This window comes from Pithys albifrons, chromosome 2, assembly GCF_047495875.1.
Source record: "Pithys albifrons albifrons isolate INPA30051 chromosome 2, PitAlb_v1, whole genome shotgun sequence".
NCBI classification, from domain to species: Eukaryota; Metazoa; Chordata; class Aves; order Passeriformes; family Thamnophilidae; genus Pithys; species Pithys albifrons.
The window spans coordinates 24,185,560-24,204,535 of NC_092459.1; the positions used below are offsets into that span (position 1 = coordinate 24,185,560).

General features: G+C 39.7%; 1 protein-coding gene across 2 annotated transcripts in view; it reads right to left on the bottom strand.

Annotated features, from left to right (window-relative positions):
- Positions 1-18,976, bottom strand: part of KHDRBS2 (KH RNA binding domain containing, signal transduction associated 2) — a 342,766-nt gene that overhangs the window by 114,097 nt on the left and 209,693 nt on the right. For both annotated transcript variants that reach the window (XR_011697020.1, XM_071547825.1), the window contains exons 5-6: positions 10,973-11,100; positions 7,796-7,991 (exon numbers count right to left, since the gene is read on the bottom strand). Coding sequence is in view for 1 of the 2 variants with exons in the window: in XM_071547825.1 (XP_071403926.1) it covers positions 7,796-7,991; positions 10,973-11,100 (324 nt within the window). In the remaining variant the exon portion in view is untranslated. The remainder of the gene's footprint in view (positions 1-7,795; positions 7,992-10,972; positions 11,101-18,976) is intronic.

Here is an 18,976-nt window from a genome sequence, read left to right on the forward strand (position 1 = left end):
GTGTGTATACATATATATATATATATATATATACACACATATATACATATGTATGTATATATTTTCCTAGGTGTATGAAAATATAGGTTCACATATATATATTTAAGCCTTCCTTAAATACCCAGAAAGAACAGGCTTGTTTCTGAAGAGGTTCTTCTGTGCCCAATATGTGAGATAATTCATCAAGAACAAACCTTTTTCTTCCTATGTATGATGGAAATTCAGAGTTGCAAATGTAATGAACACAATGAGGGAAAAAATATTACAAGCATGCAAGACTACTTTTCAGACCTTTTATTTCACCAAATGCATATCCTATTCTTCCATTACCCTGAGGAAGCAATAAGCATATGGATACAGGCAACTGGCTGAAAGACCCATCAGACAGTGAATAAAACTGAACTATGCTCTGTAAGATTTGTATTTTATTTTAATTGCAGTTGCTAAATATGTATCTCTGAAGTTTTATGCAGAAGTAATTTTTGTAGATGACAATATCACAAATGTACCAAAGAGAAGGACATAGAAGAACTCTGATGAAAGCTTCTTGCAACAGGAAGTCATTTTTAAATATATGCTCTTAAATTCCTGTAAAACTAAAATAGTATTTTGGAACAATCCATAACAATTTTCCATGAACACGAAACAGTTCCTAAACTGTGCATTTTACTACCTTAATCAAGTTCAAATTTTAGCTACAATGAGAATTCTTAATACATAACAATAGTATAAAACTAGATGTTCTCTGTCATCTGTACATTAAATCTGTGGATATAAAGAGCACTCTGTATATCTACTATAACAAAAAGTTCACCAAAAGGCTAGACTGAAAAACACAAGTACAACTGGTATGCCAGAGGCAAGGCTGGTGTGAGAACATTAAGTGCCATGATGTCATACCAAGCAAAGCTTTCCCCAAAAACAGAGCCCAGAGCTTCTGTAACAGCCATAGCTTAAGTCTCTGCACTAACTGGTCTTTCCACTGAGTGTGTATGTGTCTGTCTCCCTGGGAACTGATGAACCTTGCAGCCCAAAATTATTTAACTTTTTAGCACCCTGGTGGACTAAATCTGGTTAAGAAACTTTGAGAAGTGAAAGAGAAAACCCAAGGCTTCCACCAGAGCTGAATTAAATTGGACTTGTCCGAAGTCTTGAAAAGCAATTCTCTAACTTTACATGAGTTCATCAACAAAAAACCCCAACAAACCAAAAAAAGGATAACACGAGTAGAGACAAAGTCAAATGATAATGTTTAGCCAGGAAATGCCTACAGGGTTATTTTACACCAACCAAGGCTGTCCTCTGTCAGATAAATAGCCAAGTGACAAGTTGTGAGTGAACCAAGTGAGAGTAGACAAGTATTTTTGGGACAAGGCTCCTGAACAATCACACTGTTTAATGATCAAACAGTGCAGTGCATGAAGCAGACAAATTTGGCTCTAAGGATAACACTCCATATATTTTTATGTAGGATCTTAAGAATATAACTGCATACACAATGAATATTTAAGGACCATATCCAAGCTGGATCATCAGTTGAGAGATGCCCTTCACTTAGATCTCTATATAACAAGTATAAATATTTATTAGATTGTATTTGCATTATCATCATGAATAATACTAAAACATGTACAGCTGCATCAGCATTTTCTTTTATACTCTGTTTAGCATAGAAAATAATTTTCAACTGGAAACTTGGTAACTAATGTCAAGGAGAGAATTATTTTTGCCAAGTAAGGACAGCATGCAGGGGATGATAGAAGAAGTTATCCTCCACAAATTCATCTGCAATATTTATAAGTAGATGTTAGAGTTTTATGCATTTTGTTAGTGAAGCATAGTCTGTTGAATAACTATGATTATGGCAATCAAATCAAAACAAATCAAATCAAATCAAGAAAACAATATAACATCTGCTTTAGAGCACATTGTCAATTTATGAGAAAATCATAGCAGTGAAAAGTCTGAAAGCAGGATTCACATTTATTGCTGCATTGTTCTCAGGACAGTTCCTCTGGTTGCATGAGGCAAGCCTTATTTATTCAGACTAACATCTTTAAGAATAAGATCCAAAGAACAGTTTGCACAGGTAAGCAAAAACCCCTAGAACTGCAGGTTCCCAGAAAGTGAAGATTGTCTGACTGCTTCTTAGAAAAACATGAAAAAATTGCCATTACTTTAAATCTGTATCTATGTTGCTGGATTTTTACATTTATGCTTTTATCAGATGAAATACTACAAAATCTGAATAAATCTACTCTACCTTCATCAGACCACCATTCACAGTATCCTTCTAAACCTCAAAGGGGCCTATCAGATAATATAAACATTATCCTGTTTATCGCTATTATACTGAAAATAAAATTTGATTTTTCAGGTCAGAGCAGATGCAAACTGAATAGAGCTTAGTTCTTTTTGTAAGTGCTTTGGGCATAAATAGGTAATGAATCATATTTAATCAATATGTTGTTCAGCCTTGCAGATTCCCACGTCTATAATTGCAGCTTTATTCAAATGCTCTTTAGTCTCAGTACATTCTTCATTGATTTCTTTTCTCATCCAAAAGAGGCATAGATATAAATAAGTGGTACACCTTAAAACTTGGAAATACCCATTTAGACATTAAAAAAAAACAGAACGAAAATATTCCCTGTTACCTATCATTATATGCAATATATTTCACTATTTTAAGGTTAGGAACAACTCTTCTTAATGGTCCATGCCCCACTCTCATTAACAATATCCTACCGTGATTATAGGAATGGACTTCAAAAGTAGCAGAATCTAGTACCAATTTCTCACTTTAACACATTTATTACAGCAGTAACACAAGCACAAACATGCCATGAAGAGGAAGTGCAGGTCTGTATACACAGTTTCCATCTGTATTCAGACGTGGCAGATAGAATGTATTCAAAAGCCCTGAGAATTCCCTTTAAAATATTAAATAAAGCCTCCACAACTGTAATTTTGGTGATTGCAGTCATATGTAAATGTTGATCATTCTTTTTAAAGTAAAATGTGAGAAAATGCCCCTTATTGTCAGTCTTTTGACTGTCTAGGTTGACCCTGCAAAAGCATGAGCATAGTTGCTTCAATTTGTTTGAAAACTACTGAAAAATGTAAATAACCATTGATATTAGAATAAATAGTTGCATGTGGCATTTGCTTCCATTTTAAATAGCTTGAAAAGAGAGGAAAACCAGCATGACATTAAAAGCACAATCTATCTCATTGTGTGGTTCTTTTCCAGTGACTTTCTAAAAGCATTGCTCTTCACTTATTCCAGAAGATAACAAGAAGCTGCGTTTGGCTGGTTTGATCAGTGGAATGAGAGGCGAGAGAGAAAATTTGCATTTAAAATTGTTCTTTAATCTGGCTGTCCTAGACGTAGGAGCTGTACCAGCTTCACAGTGTCTCGGCAGACTGGCCTATTTCTTGCAAACAAATTACATATTTCTTTGTAAATGCAAGAAGCTCAATCTAAGAATTCATATTATGATGAGTGCTTTTCTGTGCAAAAGTCCCCTTTATTACCCAGGAATAAAAATGCAAGTGGAGATAAAATATAAAAAGAATGTGGGTTTTAGTAAAAAATATATTCTGTTTTGGTAATTCTTTGCATTTGGTCTAAGGCAACAAGTGATAAGTCACTCCAAGAGTCACATTAGACCCCTTAGTAAGGCCTCGCCATTGCTCTTAAAAAAAGTAAAGAAAAATAGCACTGCACATCACAGTATCTTCTAATTCAGAAGGAAAAAATACAGATTCAGAGTCAAATGCCTTCCAAAACACGATCTGAAAGCAATGGTATTTTTGGCTTAGGTTTGGGTTAAGTACCCTTGAAGAGTACGTAACTTCAAGTGGAAGAGCCTGGATGCTCTGATTAAAATATACTGTGCAGAACACTGGCTTTGCCCAGAAAAGTTGCCCCATCCCTACAAATGTTCCAGGCCAGGCTGGATAGCACTTTGAGCAACCTGGTCTAGTGAAAAGTATCCCTGCCCATGGCAGGGGGCTTGGAACTAGATGATCAGTTAAGTCCTTTCCTACCCAAACCATTCTGTGATTCCCTTATTTATTTCCTCAACAGCAGAAGACTTACTCAAGTACTCTTCACTTCTGTATAAATAATGAATCTCAACCTGTCATGCCTACTGCCTGTTTTGATAGTTGCCAACAAGACCTTAGCCTTTAAAGATGCTTATTCTTCATGAGAAAAGACTGCAGAAGTCTCTCCCTAGTCTGTAACGATGATACCAATGTCAATTTTCCTTCCTGTATTTTGAGCAGATGATAAAAACGGATGTCCAACCAAATCACAGAATCACAAAACGGGTCAGGCTGGAAGGGACCAAGTGGATCATCTGGTCCAACCTCCCTGCTCAAGCAGTGTCACCCTTGAGCACGTGGCACAGGATTGTGTCCAGACAGTTCTTGAATATCTCCAATAAGGGAAACTCCACAACCTCGCTGGGCAATCTGCTCCAGTGCATAGTTATCTGCACAGTAAAGAGGTTTGTGGAGGACTGTCCCCCGTGGGAGACACCCCATGCCTGAGCAGTGGCAGGACAACATGTGACGAACTAACCATAAACCCCATTCCCCACTTCCCTGTGCTGCTGCAGGAGAGGAGGTAGACCTTGGGATGGAGGGAGGGGTGGTGGAATATGATTTTTTAGACTTCCTTTACTTCTCATTATCCTGCTCTGATTTTGTTGGTCATAAATTCAATTAGTATCTCCGAGCTGACTGTATTGCCAGTGACAGTAATTGGTGAGTGATCTCTGCCAGTTCTCAACTCATGAACCTTAAGTTATATTTTCTCTCCCCTGCTCACTGCTGGGGGGAGCGATAGAGCAGCTTTGGTGGTAGCCTGGCATCCAGCCACGGTCAAACCACTACAACTGCCTTGTCTCAGCCCAGGAGCTTTCTCACTTTTACGCTTCTGATCCTTTCCGTGATCTCACAGGGGACAGTGAGCAACTGTGTGGGGCTTAGTTTTCAGCTGGGGTTAAAGCACAACACCAGGACACAAACCCAGGACCACCCCTCTCACTCCCAGAAGCTGCACGGCCGCTGTCAGTTACACTCTCCATCCTAATTCACACCAATGAACTGTTTGCAAAATGGAAAAGGTTCACATAGTAACTATTTCTTTCCTTTTGCATGTATTTTCTAACATCAGTGCCTCGCTTCCTGTGGGTAATCTTTTGAAGTTCCTCTAAGATTCTATCTAGGCTACACCCAGTAAAAAGCAAGTTTCCCTCTCTAGCCCTCTTATTTTCTGAAAGCTGTTCCAAATAATTTTCCTTCTGGTTAGACTTGACATTCAAAATGTTGAACATGAATATATTCACCACAATGACAGGATTTTACTTTTCTTGAGAAACTTTTAGACATTTGCTTTTATGGACTCTCAGAAAGGCCTCAGGAAACCTCAAAGTATTTGTATATTGGATAATCCAAACATTTAAATGCTTATCCAAACCGATTTGAAGATTTAGATGTTTCAAGGTCAAACAGTCGATACAATCTTTGATTAGTAGTGCTCAGCAAATAGCTAAAGATTTTTTCAGGAAGTGCAGTTTAAACATTATAAAAAAACCTGCTGTAGCCATTCTGTTCTATTTCTTGAGTTCACTTTCAGCTCTGCACTTAAATGACTATATTTCAGTAGAGCAAAGAAAAATAAAGAATATGGATACTCACAGTCAATCACATTACATTTATGTGTACAACTAATCAAACTTGCATTTAGTAGGCAAAAAACACTGTGAAATACTGTAGTCAAAAATGAAAAACATAAACACATAAAGAAATTGGAATACACTTGTGGGTTTCCCAGAAGCAGAAAACACAGTAAATTGGAAAAATGACTCATTATATATTAGTTTTTCATCTGCAGGATTAAGTGTGAAAGAATAACAATTACACATGACATATGCTGCTGGTCAACCAATAGATCCACTTGCTTTTAACATCCAGGCACACATCTGATTTATTATATGGATTATTCGGGAAGAAAAACTGTTGATTAATTCCTGCAAAAATAAAAGTATTTTCTCCTAAAACATTGTTTACAAATCACATGCAAATATATGACAGTGAACTTTTTCTTGTACCTATACAGCATCAGAGTTTTAGTTATTATCTCATTCCATAACATACCAAAATTATTTAGATTGCACTTAAAAACCATTATAAAATGACAAGAAATTTTCTTTGCAAACTGGTGCATGACAGCAATCCCATATATTCCTAAGCATTGACTATACATGTTGAAAGGACATAGGAGATGAAAGGATCTTCATAACATATGAACTTTCCTATAAGGCAGTATGTTTTTTGCTGATATCTAAGAAAAGGAAATAGAAACACAATCACATTTGCTTGTTTTTATTGGATTAATGTACTATAAACTGACTCTTTTAATTGTGTGCATATTTTGTGCTCCTGAGACTGTAAACATTTCAAAACAATATGGAACTGGCTGAATGCCTTCCTAAGCCTGATAATCTAGCTGCTTACATTTCTCCTCCTGTTTTCCATATATTTACCATGGAGGAAAAGTAAGAAATGTCCCCTAAAAACAGTTTGATACCCTAGGACATTTACTAGTGTCGTAAATGAAAAAAAAATCCCAGCAACTTCATTAATAATCCTTATCTTACATTACAGGGGTACTGTTTTGACATTTGTCACTCATGGATTAGGAAAAGATGCATATCTGTCCAGAAATGAAGGCCTCATAAATTTTGATACTAACAAATAATAATATACTGTCTATCAAGGAAAGGGTATACTTTAAAAATTCCTTTTCTAAGCAGAAATTTTATCTCATTTAATGATTGAAACTGTGTTGAGGTAAATAATACCAGAATGACTTCTTCCCCCTCCTTTTTTGCTGCTGTTGCTGAGTTGTGACTCTTGGCATTAACAGAATGTGCATCCCTGTTTTGAGATGGCCATGATATAATCTCTACGCCTCAAATACACGTGGGTGAGTAAAGCTTTAACAATAGAGATTAATTTCTGTTTCATTTGCCTTCCTTCTGTACTAGGAAGACTATTAACTGGATAAAACTGTATCTCCTTCTATTGATAGGATTAGGGAAGAGATGGGATATTCAACTTACTCTTGGACTTGCCATAGCAGGAAAAATTCAGACATCATATTTGGTGGTCCTTTCTCCTCTATTTGGGTATTTGTTGTTATGGTGATAGTTTCAGGCAGAAACATTAATGAGGATGACTTGAAAGCTTTGATGTGTACAGCACAATTATTTTCAACATCTTATAAGAAAAAGTGACAGCTATTTAGTACTGCTCCTCGCTAAAGAAGGATCGTTGTATCAGCTTTCATGAAAATTACCTGAATTTCTATTTTTTTTATTATATCTGTAACACAATGTTCAATACAAGTATGTAATAAATAGAATTCCGAAGAACAAACCCCTCATTTTCTCACAAAGGATATAATCTGTTACTCCTAGGAACGTGACTACAGTAACAGCTGACTCTTAGTATAAAATATAAATTTTACAATACAGTATTGCTCTTTTATGACACCCTGAGAACTACCCATCAGGATCTCTCAAAACCAAAACTAAGCTGTAAACAAATCTATGAACCCACATCACCAAGCACAAAACTGCAGACACATTGCATCGTCCAGACTGTTGTTCACCTGCAGGGGGTAAGCAGTAGAGACAGAGGAATTATTGGCCTAGAGTATTTAATCTCAGCAGTACTTGAGGTTCACCACAGAGCTTGGCTCACACATGTTACTTACATAGTCCTCATAGGCCTCGTGTGCAGGTGGCGGGGGTGGTCTGTACCCCGGAACGGACGGGGCACCCCTGGCCCGAGGGGCTGGAACGCCCCTTGCCACTGGGGGCACAGGGAGGGCTCCACGGGTCACTGGCGCTCCTCGGGGTGCTTGGGCACCTCGTCCAGGCAGTGGTGGAGGAATGGCACCCCCACGCCCCCTGTGGGGAGCAAAAAGGAAAGATCATTTTGGTGTGTATCGCAAGAGAGGACATGTCTGTGCCCTCCATTTTAAAGGTTCTTACATTTTACTGCTATTAAAGCATCATATAACTGTGGAGTTTTGGCAGCTACGATGTCAAGCACTTTCAGGCAATATCTCAGTCAGAACTCGTATTGTGGAAATGAATTATTTTTAAGTCATCCAGTGCCTCTTACACCTGATCCTCTTGTTGCTTGTACAAATGAAATTCTGAATGGTTGTAATTCACAGAGTTGCAGAATTACTCCAAAGTAGTACTAGAGCATGAAGAAAATGAGGAACTTTTTCTGTTGCTCTTAAACTGTTTTACAAGAGCAGCCATCACTCTCATGCTTATGTTTATTGGGAGAAATAGATTGGCAGAAGATGCTGCAGGATGGCAGAAACTTTCAAGGGAAAGTAGAGGAAGAGCATAGAGGGAGAGCAGCAACTTTTCTTCCTATTTTGGTTCATCACAAAGGAGAAGTAGTATGGGATTCTGCTTCCCCCCACTGCACAGAAAGAATAGAGCATATCAACAAGCACAGAAAGAGGTTTAGCATCCTTCTGACTGTTTATGCTTTATCTGCCTCACTGTACTAATTAGTAAGTCAGAATAAGTTGTTTCTGTTTAAAAAGAGGTTCTTGTAACTATACCATATGATGAATTAGAAGAAGGATATATCAGGGAAGCAGGTTGTGGGTTTTTAGAGCAGTATGCTCCTGAATGTGCTGCCCTTTCTGAAGACTGACAGTACCAGGTATAACCCTGCATGACACTCAAGATAGAGCTGTGAATGGAACTCAGGTCTTCTGTAGCACTATGAGCTGTGTCTTGTTCCCTGCTAAGCCAACAAAACCCATAGCACTTGCTTGTGAGGTTCCCACCTTTACTACAAGTTTCAGTAGCCAATTTTAGACTTAAGGAATCACTGAATGGTTTGGGTTAAAAGGGACCTTCAGAGATCCTCTAGTCAAAACACCCTACTTTGGGCTGGGACATCTTTCACTAGATCAAATTGTTCAAAGACCTGTCCAACTTGACCATAATCACTTCCAGTGATGGGCCATCCACAACATCTTTGGAAAACTTGCTCCAGTGTTTCACCACTATTGTTGAAAACAGTTAATTCCCTATGTCCAATTTCTTTCAGTTTAAGATTGGTAAAAAGTCTCTGTCTTTCTTATAAGCTCTCTTTATATATGGAATGGCTGCGGTGAGGTATTCCTGGAGGTCTTCTTTTCTTCATGCTGAACAACACAGCTTTCCCAGCCTGACTTCATGGGAGAGGAGCTCCAGGCTTCTAATCATCTTTGTGGCCCTCCTCTGGACCTGCTCCAACATGTCCATGCCTTTCTTGTGCTGAGGACCCAGAAATGGATGCAGTACTCCAGGTGGGGTCTCACAAGGGCAGAGTAGAGGGGCAGAATCACCACCCTTGACCTGCTGAACATGCTGCTTTTGATGCAGTCCAGAATATGTTTGACCTTTTGGGTTGCTGGCCTATGGCCAGCTTTCCACCTACCAATATCCCCAAGTCCTTCTCCACATGGCTGCTCTCAACCCCTTCATGCCCCAGTCTGTGCTGACATTGGTGATTACCCAGGGGCAAGACCTCGTTGAACGAGCCTTCTCAAACCTGTCAAGGTCCCTCTGGATGCCATTCTTCCCCCAAATGTATCAACCACACTACCATAAATATAAGTATACTATTATCATAAATTATTACCATCAATACTTAGCTTCAAATATTTTCATTGCAATTTTTTATTTTAATATTCTCCTGGGATGTTTAACTGGAAAATAAGGAAAGCATCCAACATCATAGGAACTGTGCAACTGATTCAATCAGTCAGATATTTTGTAGGAATTAGGGGCCAGCACACCACTGATTATGTTTGTAACCTAATTTAAAAGCTGCCAGTTGGTTGCATTGAATGTCATTATTAAGTCAAGCCCTTCAGAGATCTTAGATTTGAGGAAGACTGAGCCCAAAAAGACTTTGAGTGGAAGAAGGTCATGAATGCCAATTGTAAAAAGTTCTGTGTATGTGCATCATACTACTGGTAAAAGAATCCATGCAGGAAGAACTGACAAAAAACATGGTGGACACCTAAAGGGAAAAAAAACAACCTAAAGGTCAGAGGTAAGATTAGCCTGTTCAACTGCCAAAGAACTCCTATGTCAGCCTAACATAAAGTACCTCCATGTCCTATTTTCTCCAAAATAAAGGTCAGTTTTTTAGGACCCATCCTGAAATAATGTCTATGGATAGAAGACTAGAAGTAGCTAGGTCACTCAGGTACCTGAGGCAACAGATTTCTTAAGGGTTCACAGTGAAAAATAAGTCTGAAAGAGTGTACTAAGATTTTACACTGGCTTTATGAACAAAGATATCTAGATAGGAAAAAATACTGGGAAGAATTCAGGAAATATTCATACATCAATGTTTTCAGATTATGCCAACCAAATTCATGTAAAACTGATAAACCATCAACGAAAAAGTAATACATATCATATATATAAATATATATATATATACACACACATACACATATAACTCTAACATGTATAAAAAGAGGCAATTATTTGGCAAAGTTCCATCCAGATTATGTAGCCTTCTCAGACTATACTATTTTTTGACCAGTGATTCCATGCTACTGAGCATACTGGTACAGTGCTAAGCATAACAATATCCTTTCCTAGAAATATCCTTTCATTGGCTTCATAATCTGCTCTCATTTGTTGTTTATTACTTGTATAGCAGCCACTGCAGCCTGTGAACTGTAGATCAGAGAACCTGGCACAAATAAAGACTCACATAGGTTATCAAAAGACAATTATTTTGGTTTCCTGACCAGGACGTGTATGTGATTTTGGCTTTTTTTTTTAAACAACAGGTTTTTTACTATTGCTCACACTTTCTAAAGCTATTAGCATAAGAGCTCAGGTAACCCTACCTTGAAGGAGCTGCTGGTGGCACACGGATCCCTCTTCCTCTAATGCCCCGTCCACGTGATGAATCCTCAGAACCGTTCAAATACGACAGTTCTCTCAGCTGCTCCTGGCGAATCTCATCATTATAATCCTAAAACACAAAAGGTGAAACTTGCTGAAACTTTGTATTTTGATTGAGTTGTCAAATCACCTAAACCAGAAATTCCATGGATGGTATTTAGACGAATTGCTCTGCATTATCATTGGTATGCTGAAAAACTGTACAGTGTTAGTGGACAGTGTGGACAGAGAAATGTGTATGGGTAGTGACGGTGGTCATGAGGATCAAGAACAAGCCAAAGAAAGCCCATAATATATCTATACACAAAATGTAAACGGACTTTCACATACAAAAGGTACTAATCTCAAACAGTTTGTAATTAGATAAAAAAATGCAGCAAACTTCCTGCCTACCGTTGTGCACTTAAAACACAAATTCCATCTTATATTGTGCCTTAGCATGACTGGATGATTTAATCCAACACCAATTAGCATTATTGAATGTAACCTTCAGTTGTTTTGTATATCCTGAAAGGAGCTGTCTCTTTAGAGGTCAAGTAACAAAGCTCTGTTTACTAAATAGAATTGTTAAAAGAAATAAAATAGGCCCATTCTAAGTCAGCAGGGCTTGACTCCAGCACTGTAATTCCTGATGGCTCAGTAGACAGAATATCAGATGAGCTTCCTTTTCTGTTACAAAACAGAATTACAGTCTTATAGAATGGTTTGGGTTGGAAGGAACTTTAAAGATCTAATTCCAACTCCCCTGAAATGAAGACTTTGTTGACTTCCTCTTTGTTGGAATATGTGCTTGGAAGAGGTTATCCTTGAATATTAATCAACCTTCTTTGGCCCCTGTCCCTACAGGGCTCTATCCCACTGCACTCCACCTCCCCGAAGAGGCCAAAATCTGCCCTCCTCATGTCCAGTGCAGTAATCTTGCTGTGCACCCTCCTTTCTGCCCTAAGGATCTTGAAGTCCACCATTTCACAGTCATTGTAGCCAAGGCTGACTTGGGCTTCACATTCCCCACCGGCCCCTCCTTGGTGCTGAGAACAAGGTCCAGCAGAGCACCTCTCCCTTATGGCACCTCTAGCCCTCGGAAAAGGAAATTATCCTCAATGCATTCCAGGAACACACTTGCCCTGCTGCATTGTCTCTCCAACAGATAATGTGGAGGTTGAGGTCCCCCATAAGGTCCAGGGCTAGTGAACAAGGATCTGCTCCTTTCTACCTACGGAGTGTGTCATCCACTACAATACATAAAAATGGGCAATTTTCACTTATTTTACAACCTTTTTCTCAGTCAGAAGATCCTTTTTCATTAGCTTCCTTCCTTTGTATTTAGCTCTCTGCAGGCTGCCCACAGTAGCAAGAGTCCACTGCAGTAGCCAGCTCGCTGGCAGCATACCCCTGTGACAGCTAATTATTGTTTAAAACAGAAAGATTATTGAATTTCAGCCCTTCAGTCCTTCCATCCTTCCACAGTCAGCTGCATTGAGAGTCACACAAGGGTCTGAAAATGCTACAGTGCCTGCTGCCTCTTGGGTGGGTGACCATCCAGGGCATGTTACAAGTGACCCCTCTTTTACCCAAATTAAATACCAAGTGAACAGCAAGCTGAAACTGGGGCCTTGCTCGTTCCTTCTTCCTTAGGAAATCCGCTTAAAGATACGATCCTGATCCTGTTGTGTTCTAGCAGAGCGTGGAGCTGCTCATGATTTCCCTTCTAAATTACTAGGGAGTGTAGCTGAAGTAAAAGCTATTAATGAAATTCAGAAAAGAGCCTCATTCATACAATATAGTGTATGATAATTGCAGAACAACCATAATTAAAAATAAACCCCTAATTTCCTAATAAAGTAGATAATGGCTTCCAGTTTACACCACCCCCAAATCTTCTTGCACATTTTTCTGTTATTGTAACATTCATGGAAATAAGGCAAAGACATCTTCCTAAGTCAGTGTTCTCTGTAAAACACAGAGGGAAAACCAGAAATAGAATCAATGAGATCACATTTACAGAATTGTTGGACCAGGTACAATTGTGCTCTGCTTAATATCATCTGTTATTTGGGTTTCTAAGCATTATGACTTCAAACTTGCTGTTTGACTTTACCCTTCAGATTCCACACCAGTGCTGGGACTGAACTTTGTTAATAATGTAAGTACAGTTTGTGAAAGGAAGATGTAGGTGAGGTAAAAAAAAAAAAAAAAAGGGAAAGGACCTGCAAGGCACAGACATTGGAGTTGCAAGACATACCTAAACTGAAGAAAGCATAACACTTGCAGCAATATATTGTGTTTCAGAAAAAACCCGACTTGTATTAAAATAGGCTCATGAGAAATATTCTGTACTTTATAGCTGTCTTATAGCTACCTAATAGTCTTAAAGCTGTCTTACAGCTGATAACCTACATTAACTTATGTGTTTGGCTCTTGGTTGTATCCTTAAAAACATTACTATCGATAAACAGCTTTTCCATTTACTGATGATATGAAGGGTGCCATTGACTCATATCACTGTGGTCACTTCTTACAAACACTGTGAGCTAACATGACATGAGTCATGCCCATGACTTTTCACTCAAACACACATCTTGACTTAAGAAATAGCAAAGATTTACAGCTTCAGCAAAGTCAGTAACTCCCAGGGCCACCAAAATTTTAATGTTTATGTAAATGCCTAAGACCCCAAACTACACATTTAGATAAAATATTCAGTATTCTAGAGGACATCAACACGTTTATTCTAAACTACCAAAATCACGTTTATTAGTGATGGTTAGGAGTGATTAATTAGGTCGGTTCCCTTGACTGCTCCAGGAATAAAGGAAACCTGTGTCCAGGTTTTCCAAAGGAAATGGGAGCCTAACTGGTGGTAGCTCACCCTTGCACCTTTCTGGCAGCAGTGGCAGGAGGTGGAGCAAAGAGGGGAAAGCACATAAGCTGCTAGAGAACTCCATAAACCATTTTGGTAAAAAATAGCAAAGCATGATACAAGCTGCAAAACCTGATCTGAATTAACAAAACTATCTATTGACAAGGGAGGAGAGTTAATAAAGAAATCAAAGGGTAAGGCATAGACAGACAAAACGGATTTTGGGAATATATATCTATCATTACCATAACAAAGGCTCACAGAAGTAAAGGATAAATCAATCCCTTAAGGACTGTGATCTCCTGTCCTGATGTACTCTGCACATTTAAGTTCTATTATAATTCTATTAATAAATACCATTACTCTTATCTAGGACAGCTGAATTTCATTCTAACTAGGTAGTTAGGGGAAAAGCAATTTAGGTTAAATGCAAACTACCTTAAGAATGCAGTTATAGATGTCAAATCTAAGATAATCACAATTCTTCACACTGACAATTGTGAAGTATGAATAGGGCTTATTTGGTCCCTTATACAGGTGACATTTTATAGAATACACACATTCCTCACACAGTTAAGTTAGCCATGTGTTATGCCAAGAGCAGACTGCCCTCCATGCAGTGTCACTGCTCCTAGGACAGATTTACAGCTATCTTAATGCTACAAACAACTACATATTAACACCTTATATCTAAGTCATCAAATGTCTTGATTTTAACTGAGTGTAAAAGTAGCAAAAAAAAAAAAAGAAATCCTTTTCTTGTGGTTATTTTCTCTATAACTATTAAAGTGCTTCCCAAAAGTCTTGAGGCATCAGTAACTCAAATATACTACTGGTCTATGGCCCTGAAAATCTCAGTCTGCACTCCTGAACTGTGCAGCACTCTTTCTCTCCCATGCATGTGATATACTCTGAAGCTCTGTGTTGCCAATAGAGAGCACCACTTTCCCACTTACCTACCATCCTCTCTTCCTGGCTTAGGTAGCACAAAGGGAACAGGAGATGGATTTGAACTCCTGCAGCACTTCTGTAACCTGCCCAGCTCCCGATATCAGCAAAAGAGTCCCAGGGCTCTGTGTATTTGGACAGATTCACTGAAGCTACAGAATCTCCCCTGAATTCTGTTGTTGCTGCCTTTGGGCTATTTTCAGGCAGCTTAAATTCCATTTAGCCTAGAATTTCCATTGAGTACATGCTTCAGAAAACCCACAGCCAGACAATGGGACACAGAAGACCCAGTGAATTTTAGGTGGAGCTATGTGATGGGGAAATGGTCCTTTTGTTTTGGTTTTGGTTTTTGTTTTGATGCATACTGATTATGGACACTAAAAGAGACATTGTCTACTTATCTCCTTGTGTATATGGGGAAGCACTAAGCCTGTGAAAATAACTGGTGGTGAGGAATTCCTGGAATCCCCACTTCATTGTGTTCTCTGTGGCCTTACAAAGGTGAACTGTGCTATGATACAGCTTCAAATCATGGTGAGAACCACTCATCTGGATTCACGAGGTTCAGGATCTGCAGTTTAGTATACTGCAGAGGCCCAGAATCTCAGAATTTCCACTCCTTCCTTGGGTGCTTTAATATCAGGCTGTTACAAATAAAAATAGCACTGGCTGCTCAATACCAGAAGAGCTTGATGAACTAAATCCTGAGTTGACAAGAGATATTTGGCATTTACTGTTATTTCTTTATATTTTACGATCCTGTTCTAAGACTCCAGTGTATTCAAATGTAAATATATTCAAGTTTTCCCAGCACATATCCATAGCATCTCTTTATCAGTGTCTACTTAGGAAACCTTCAGCAACTGTGCCAGGTAGGTTGGACAGCCCTCTCCACCACCTAAAATTTGGGTGAGACAGTGCCTCAGATGGGCTGCACCTGGGTCAGGGCAAACCCCAGTATCAATAAAGGCTGAGGAATGAACAGATCGAGAGCAGCCCGGCTGGGAATGACTGAGGGTGCTGGTGGATGAGAGGCTGGACATGAGCTGGCAATGTCAACTTGCGGCTCAGAAGGCCAATCATGTCCTGAGCTGCATCAAAAGAATTGTGGGCAGCAGGTCAAGGGAAGTGATTCTGTCCCCTCTACTGTGTTCTGGTGAGACCCCACCAGCAGTGCTGCTTCCAGCTCTGGGGTCCCCAGCACAGCAAGGACACTGACCTTCTGAAGCAAATCCAGAGGAGGGCCACCAAATTAGTTACAGGGATGGATCACCTCTCCTGTGAGGAATGGCTGAGATAATTGGTTTTGTTCAGCCTGGAAAACAGAAGGCTCTGGGGTGACCTGATTGCATCACTCCAGTACCTGAAAGGAAGTATGAGAAAGATGGAGAGACTCTTCAGACTAGAGGGGACAGGTATCATCTGACTTAAGTAGCCAAAGAGGTATTTCATATCATCTGACATCATCAGGAAGTGTCGGGGAGTATAACAAGCAAGGGGGGAGGAGTCTCGCTCCTTTCAGTCCATGCTTCTGACCAGGACGGTTTCCGCTCCCTGACTGCTGATATCAGGCCCTCCTGCCGGTCCGTGTGGTTGTTTACCCAGGGACATGAGCATATTCCTGTTAATTCCTCTTTCCCTCTTGCTGGGAGGTTTCCTTTGGGGAGGGGGTTTGGTTGGTTTGGAGTTTCACTTGTTAGCTGGGGCGACCTCGGTGAGCCTGTTGTTGTTTCCTTTCACTATGTGCTATTTCATATTCTGTGTTAAGCTCTCCTCTTCTCTGTATAAATATAAAAACCTCACCAGGTTTAAAGCCTTGTTTCTGCTGTTTTCCCTCACTCTCCTGCTCTGGGAGTGGACTTTTTGACTGGGTACCAGGCAGTTGGCATTTTGCCAGCTCAAACTATAACAGGAGAATAGCTTCAAACTCAAAGAGTAGGTTTATATCAGATATTAGGAAAAAGTTCTTTACTGTGAGGGTGGTGAGACACAGGAACAGGTTGCCCAGAGCAGTTGTGGATGCCCCATCCCTGGACTATTCAAGCACAGGTTGGACGGGCCTCTGAGCAATCTGATTTGGTGGAAGGTGTCCCTGTACATTTCAGGAGGATGTGAAGTAGATTATCTTTAAGATCCTTTCCAACTCAAGCCATTCTATAATTCTACATCTGCATCCTCATTCTTTGTCTCTCCAATACTAACTCAAAGTTCATTGAAAACCAAGAGATTCATACATAGCTGAGACTGCCTAACCACTCAATTCCTACGAAGTTCGTCAGAATGGTGGGAACTGGTTCCAGCCCACGTATGTGGGTGTCTGATGGGTATATGTTCTCCACAGTATATGGTGGGGCTCAAAACTGACAGCTGTTTTGATGTTCCTAGATAAGACCCACCCTCTAAACCCACATTTAATGTATATACATGGTTTCCTGGTTACCAACAGTCAAAGCCATCTGCTAAGATGGCTTTTTGCCCATTTTCAGATTGGTCTGGTTATTTCACTAGAGTGTAAATGCCAGGTAATGATGGGTTTAGAGGGACAGCCTGCAGTGCACCACAAGTGACAATGCTTCTGCCAGAATGACTACAATACTACATCAGCAACACATGCCTCTTTGCATTTGCACATACATATTGGCACTTAAAGTAAGGCCATTTTGTGTGCATGCAGTTCTCTGGCAGACAGTAACCCCAATAAATACACAAAAATATAAATATAATCCACTTGAGTCCAAGGAAGAAATTATTTTCTCTAAGCAATCAGCAACTTAACCAGATCCACAGCAATAAATGTTACGCACTTTCACTTGCCACATATGCAAAAAATTGTGGTCTTTATCTGCTGATAGTCTGTCTGAAAAATAAACCTTAATTGTGTGGCTCACCCTTAGAGATTGAAACACATAAAATAGACCATACATTTCTCTCAGTAACAGTCTGAATGTGTTGCAGACAGTATGAGTTTCAGCTTCTAAATGCCTATGGGCAGAATGCAAGCAGACATAAGCTAGAGCCACGTACACTTGCCTCTGAGGTTAGTTGACAGCTGGGGGATTTGTCAGCTTGCCACAGAGAGCACTCACCCAAGCATGGATGTCATTTTTCTCTTTGAGCATGCACAATTAAATCTGCCTGGCATCATCAGCATGGGGCATCACACTCTACAAGCAGAGTGGAAGGGAGGGGGGATGCCTTGCTCCTCAGCATTTGAAGAGAAGCTGTCAATCCCGGAGTGTAAATTGTACATAGGCAACTGCTATGAAACGTCGACCCAGATAGTTTAGTCTTTGACAGAACAGAGCAAAATAAGCCTCCTCTAATTGTATAATCAATTTAAATTTTGGGTTTCGTAATAAAGAGACCTTTCAACAGAAGATTACTCCAGTTTACATGGAAATGCTGTTAGCCACACAAAATAACCACACTGAAGATGGGTAACATGGTGTTTGAAAAACTTGCAAAAATCTCTATTAAATTTCAACCATTTGCCCCGATTTGTTCCACCCCTCTTGCTCACAAGCCTCCAAACAAATGGATACCGTGGTCTGTAATTCATTCAAATGACAGCTATGCTGGCACAGAAGTCAGTTAGCTGACAGCTCCCTATTCCCTGAATTTAATTTCAAGCAAGTCCTGGCTGCCAGAGACTTGTGCTTATTTACAGCTGTCACTTGAAGAAGACATATAAGGGAATTGATAATACGAACAGAGGGCATATAGTAGGCTGCAGGAAGGGTGGTGCAGCCACCTAATCCTAAAGAAATTGTTACGGATTCGCACTGGATGATTAAACTGGCTCGTAGGAAGGAAGGGATGTGATCCGGCTGGTCTTCCTCTGGGAAACTCAGTTGCTTCAAAGGAGGCAAGGAGAGGAGTAGGACTGCCACTGTTCTTCAGCTGTTTGCCGAAGCTCTGCTACTACTGAGATCACTAAGTGCTCTTAAGGCTGGAGTAACCATCAACTACAGCCTACATTAAAGGCAACAAAAGCAACAAGCTATACACAACACCTATAATGTAACATCCTTTTTTATTCCAGCTATGGCAGGTGGAATTGCCACTCCTATTGCCCCCTGCTATCCACTGCTGCAGGTTTACAGCCCCTTAGTCAAGGATAACAGGGACAGCAACAGCA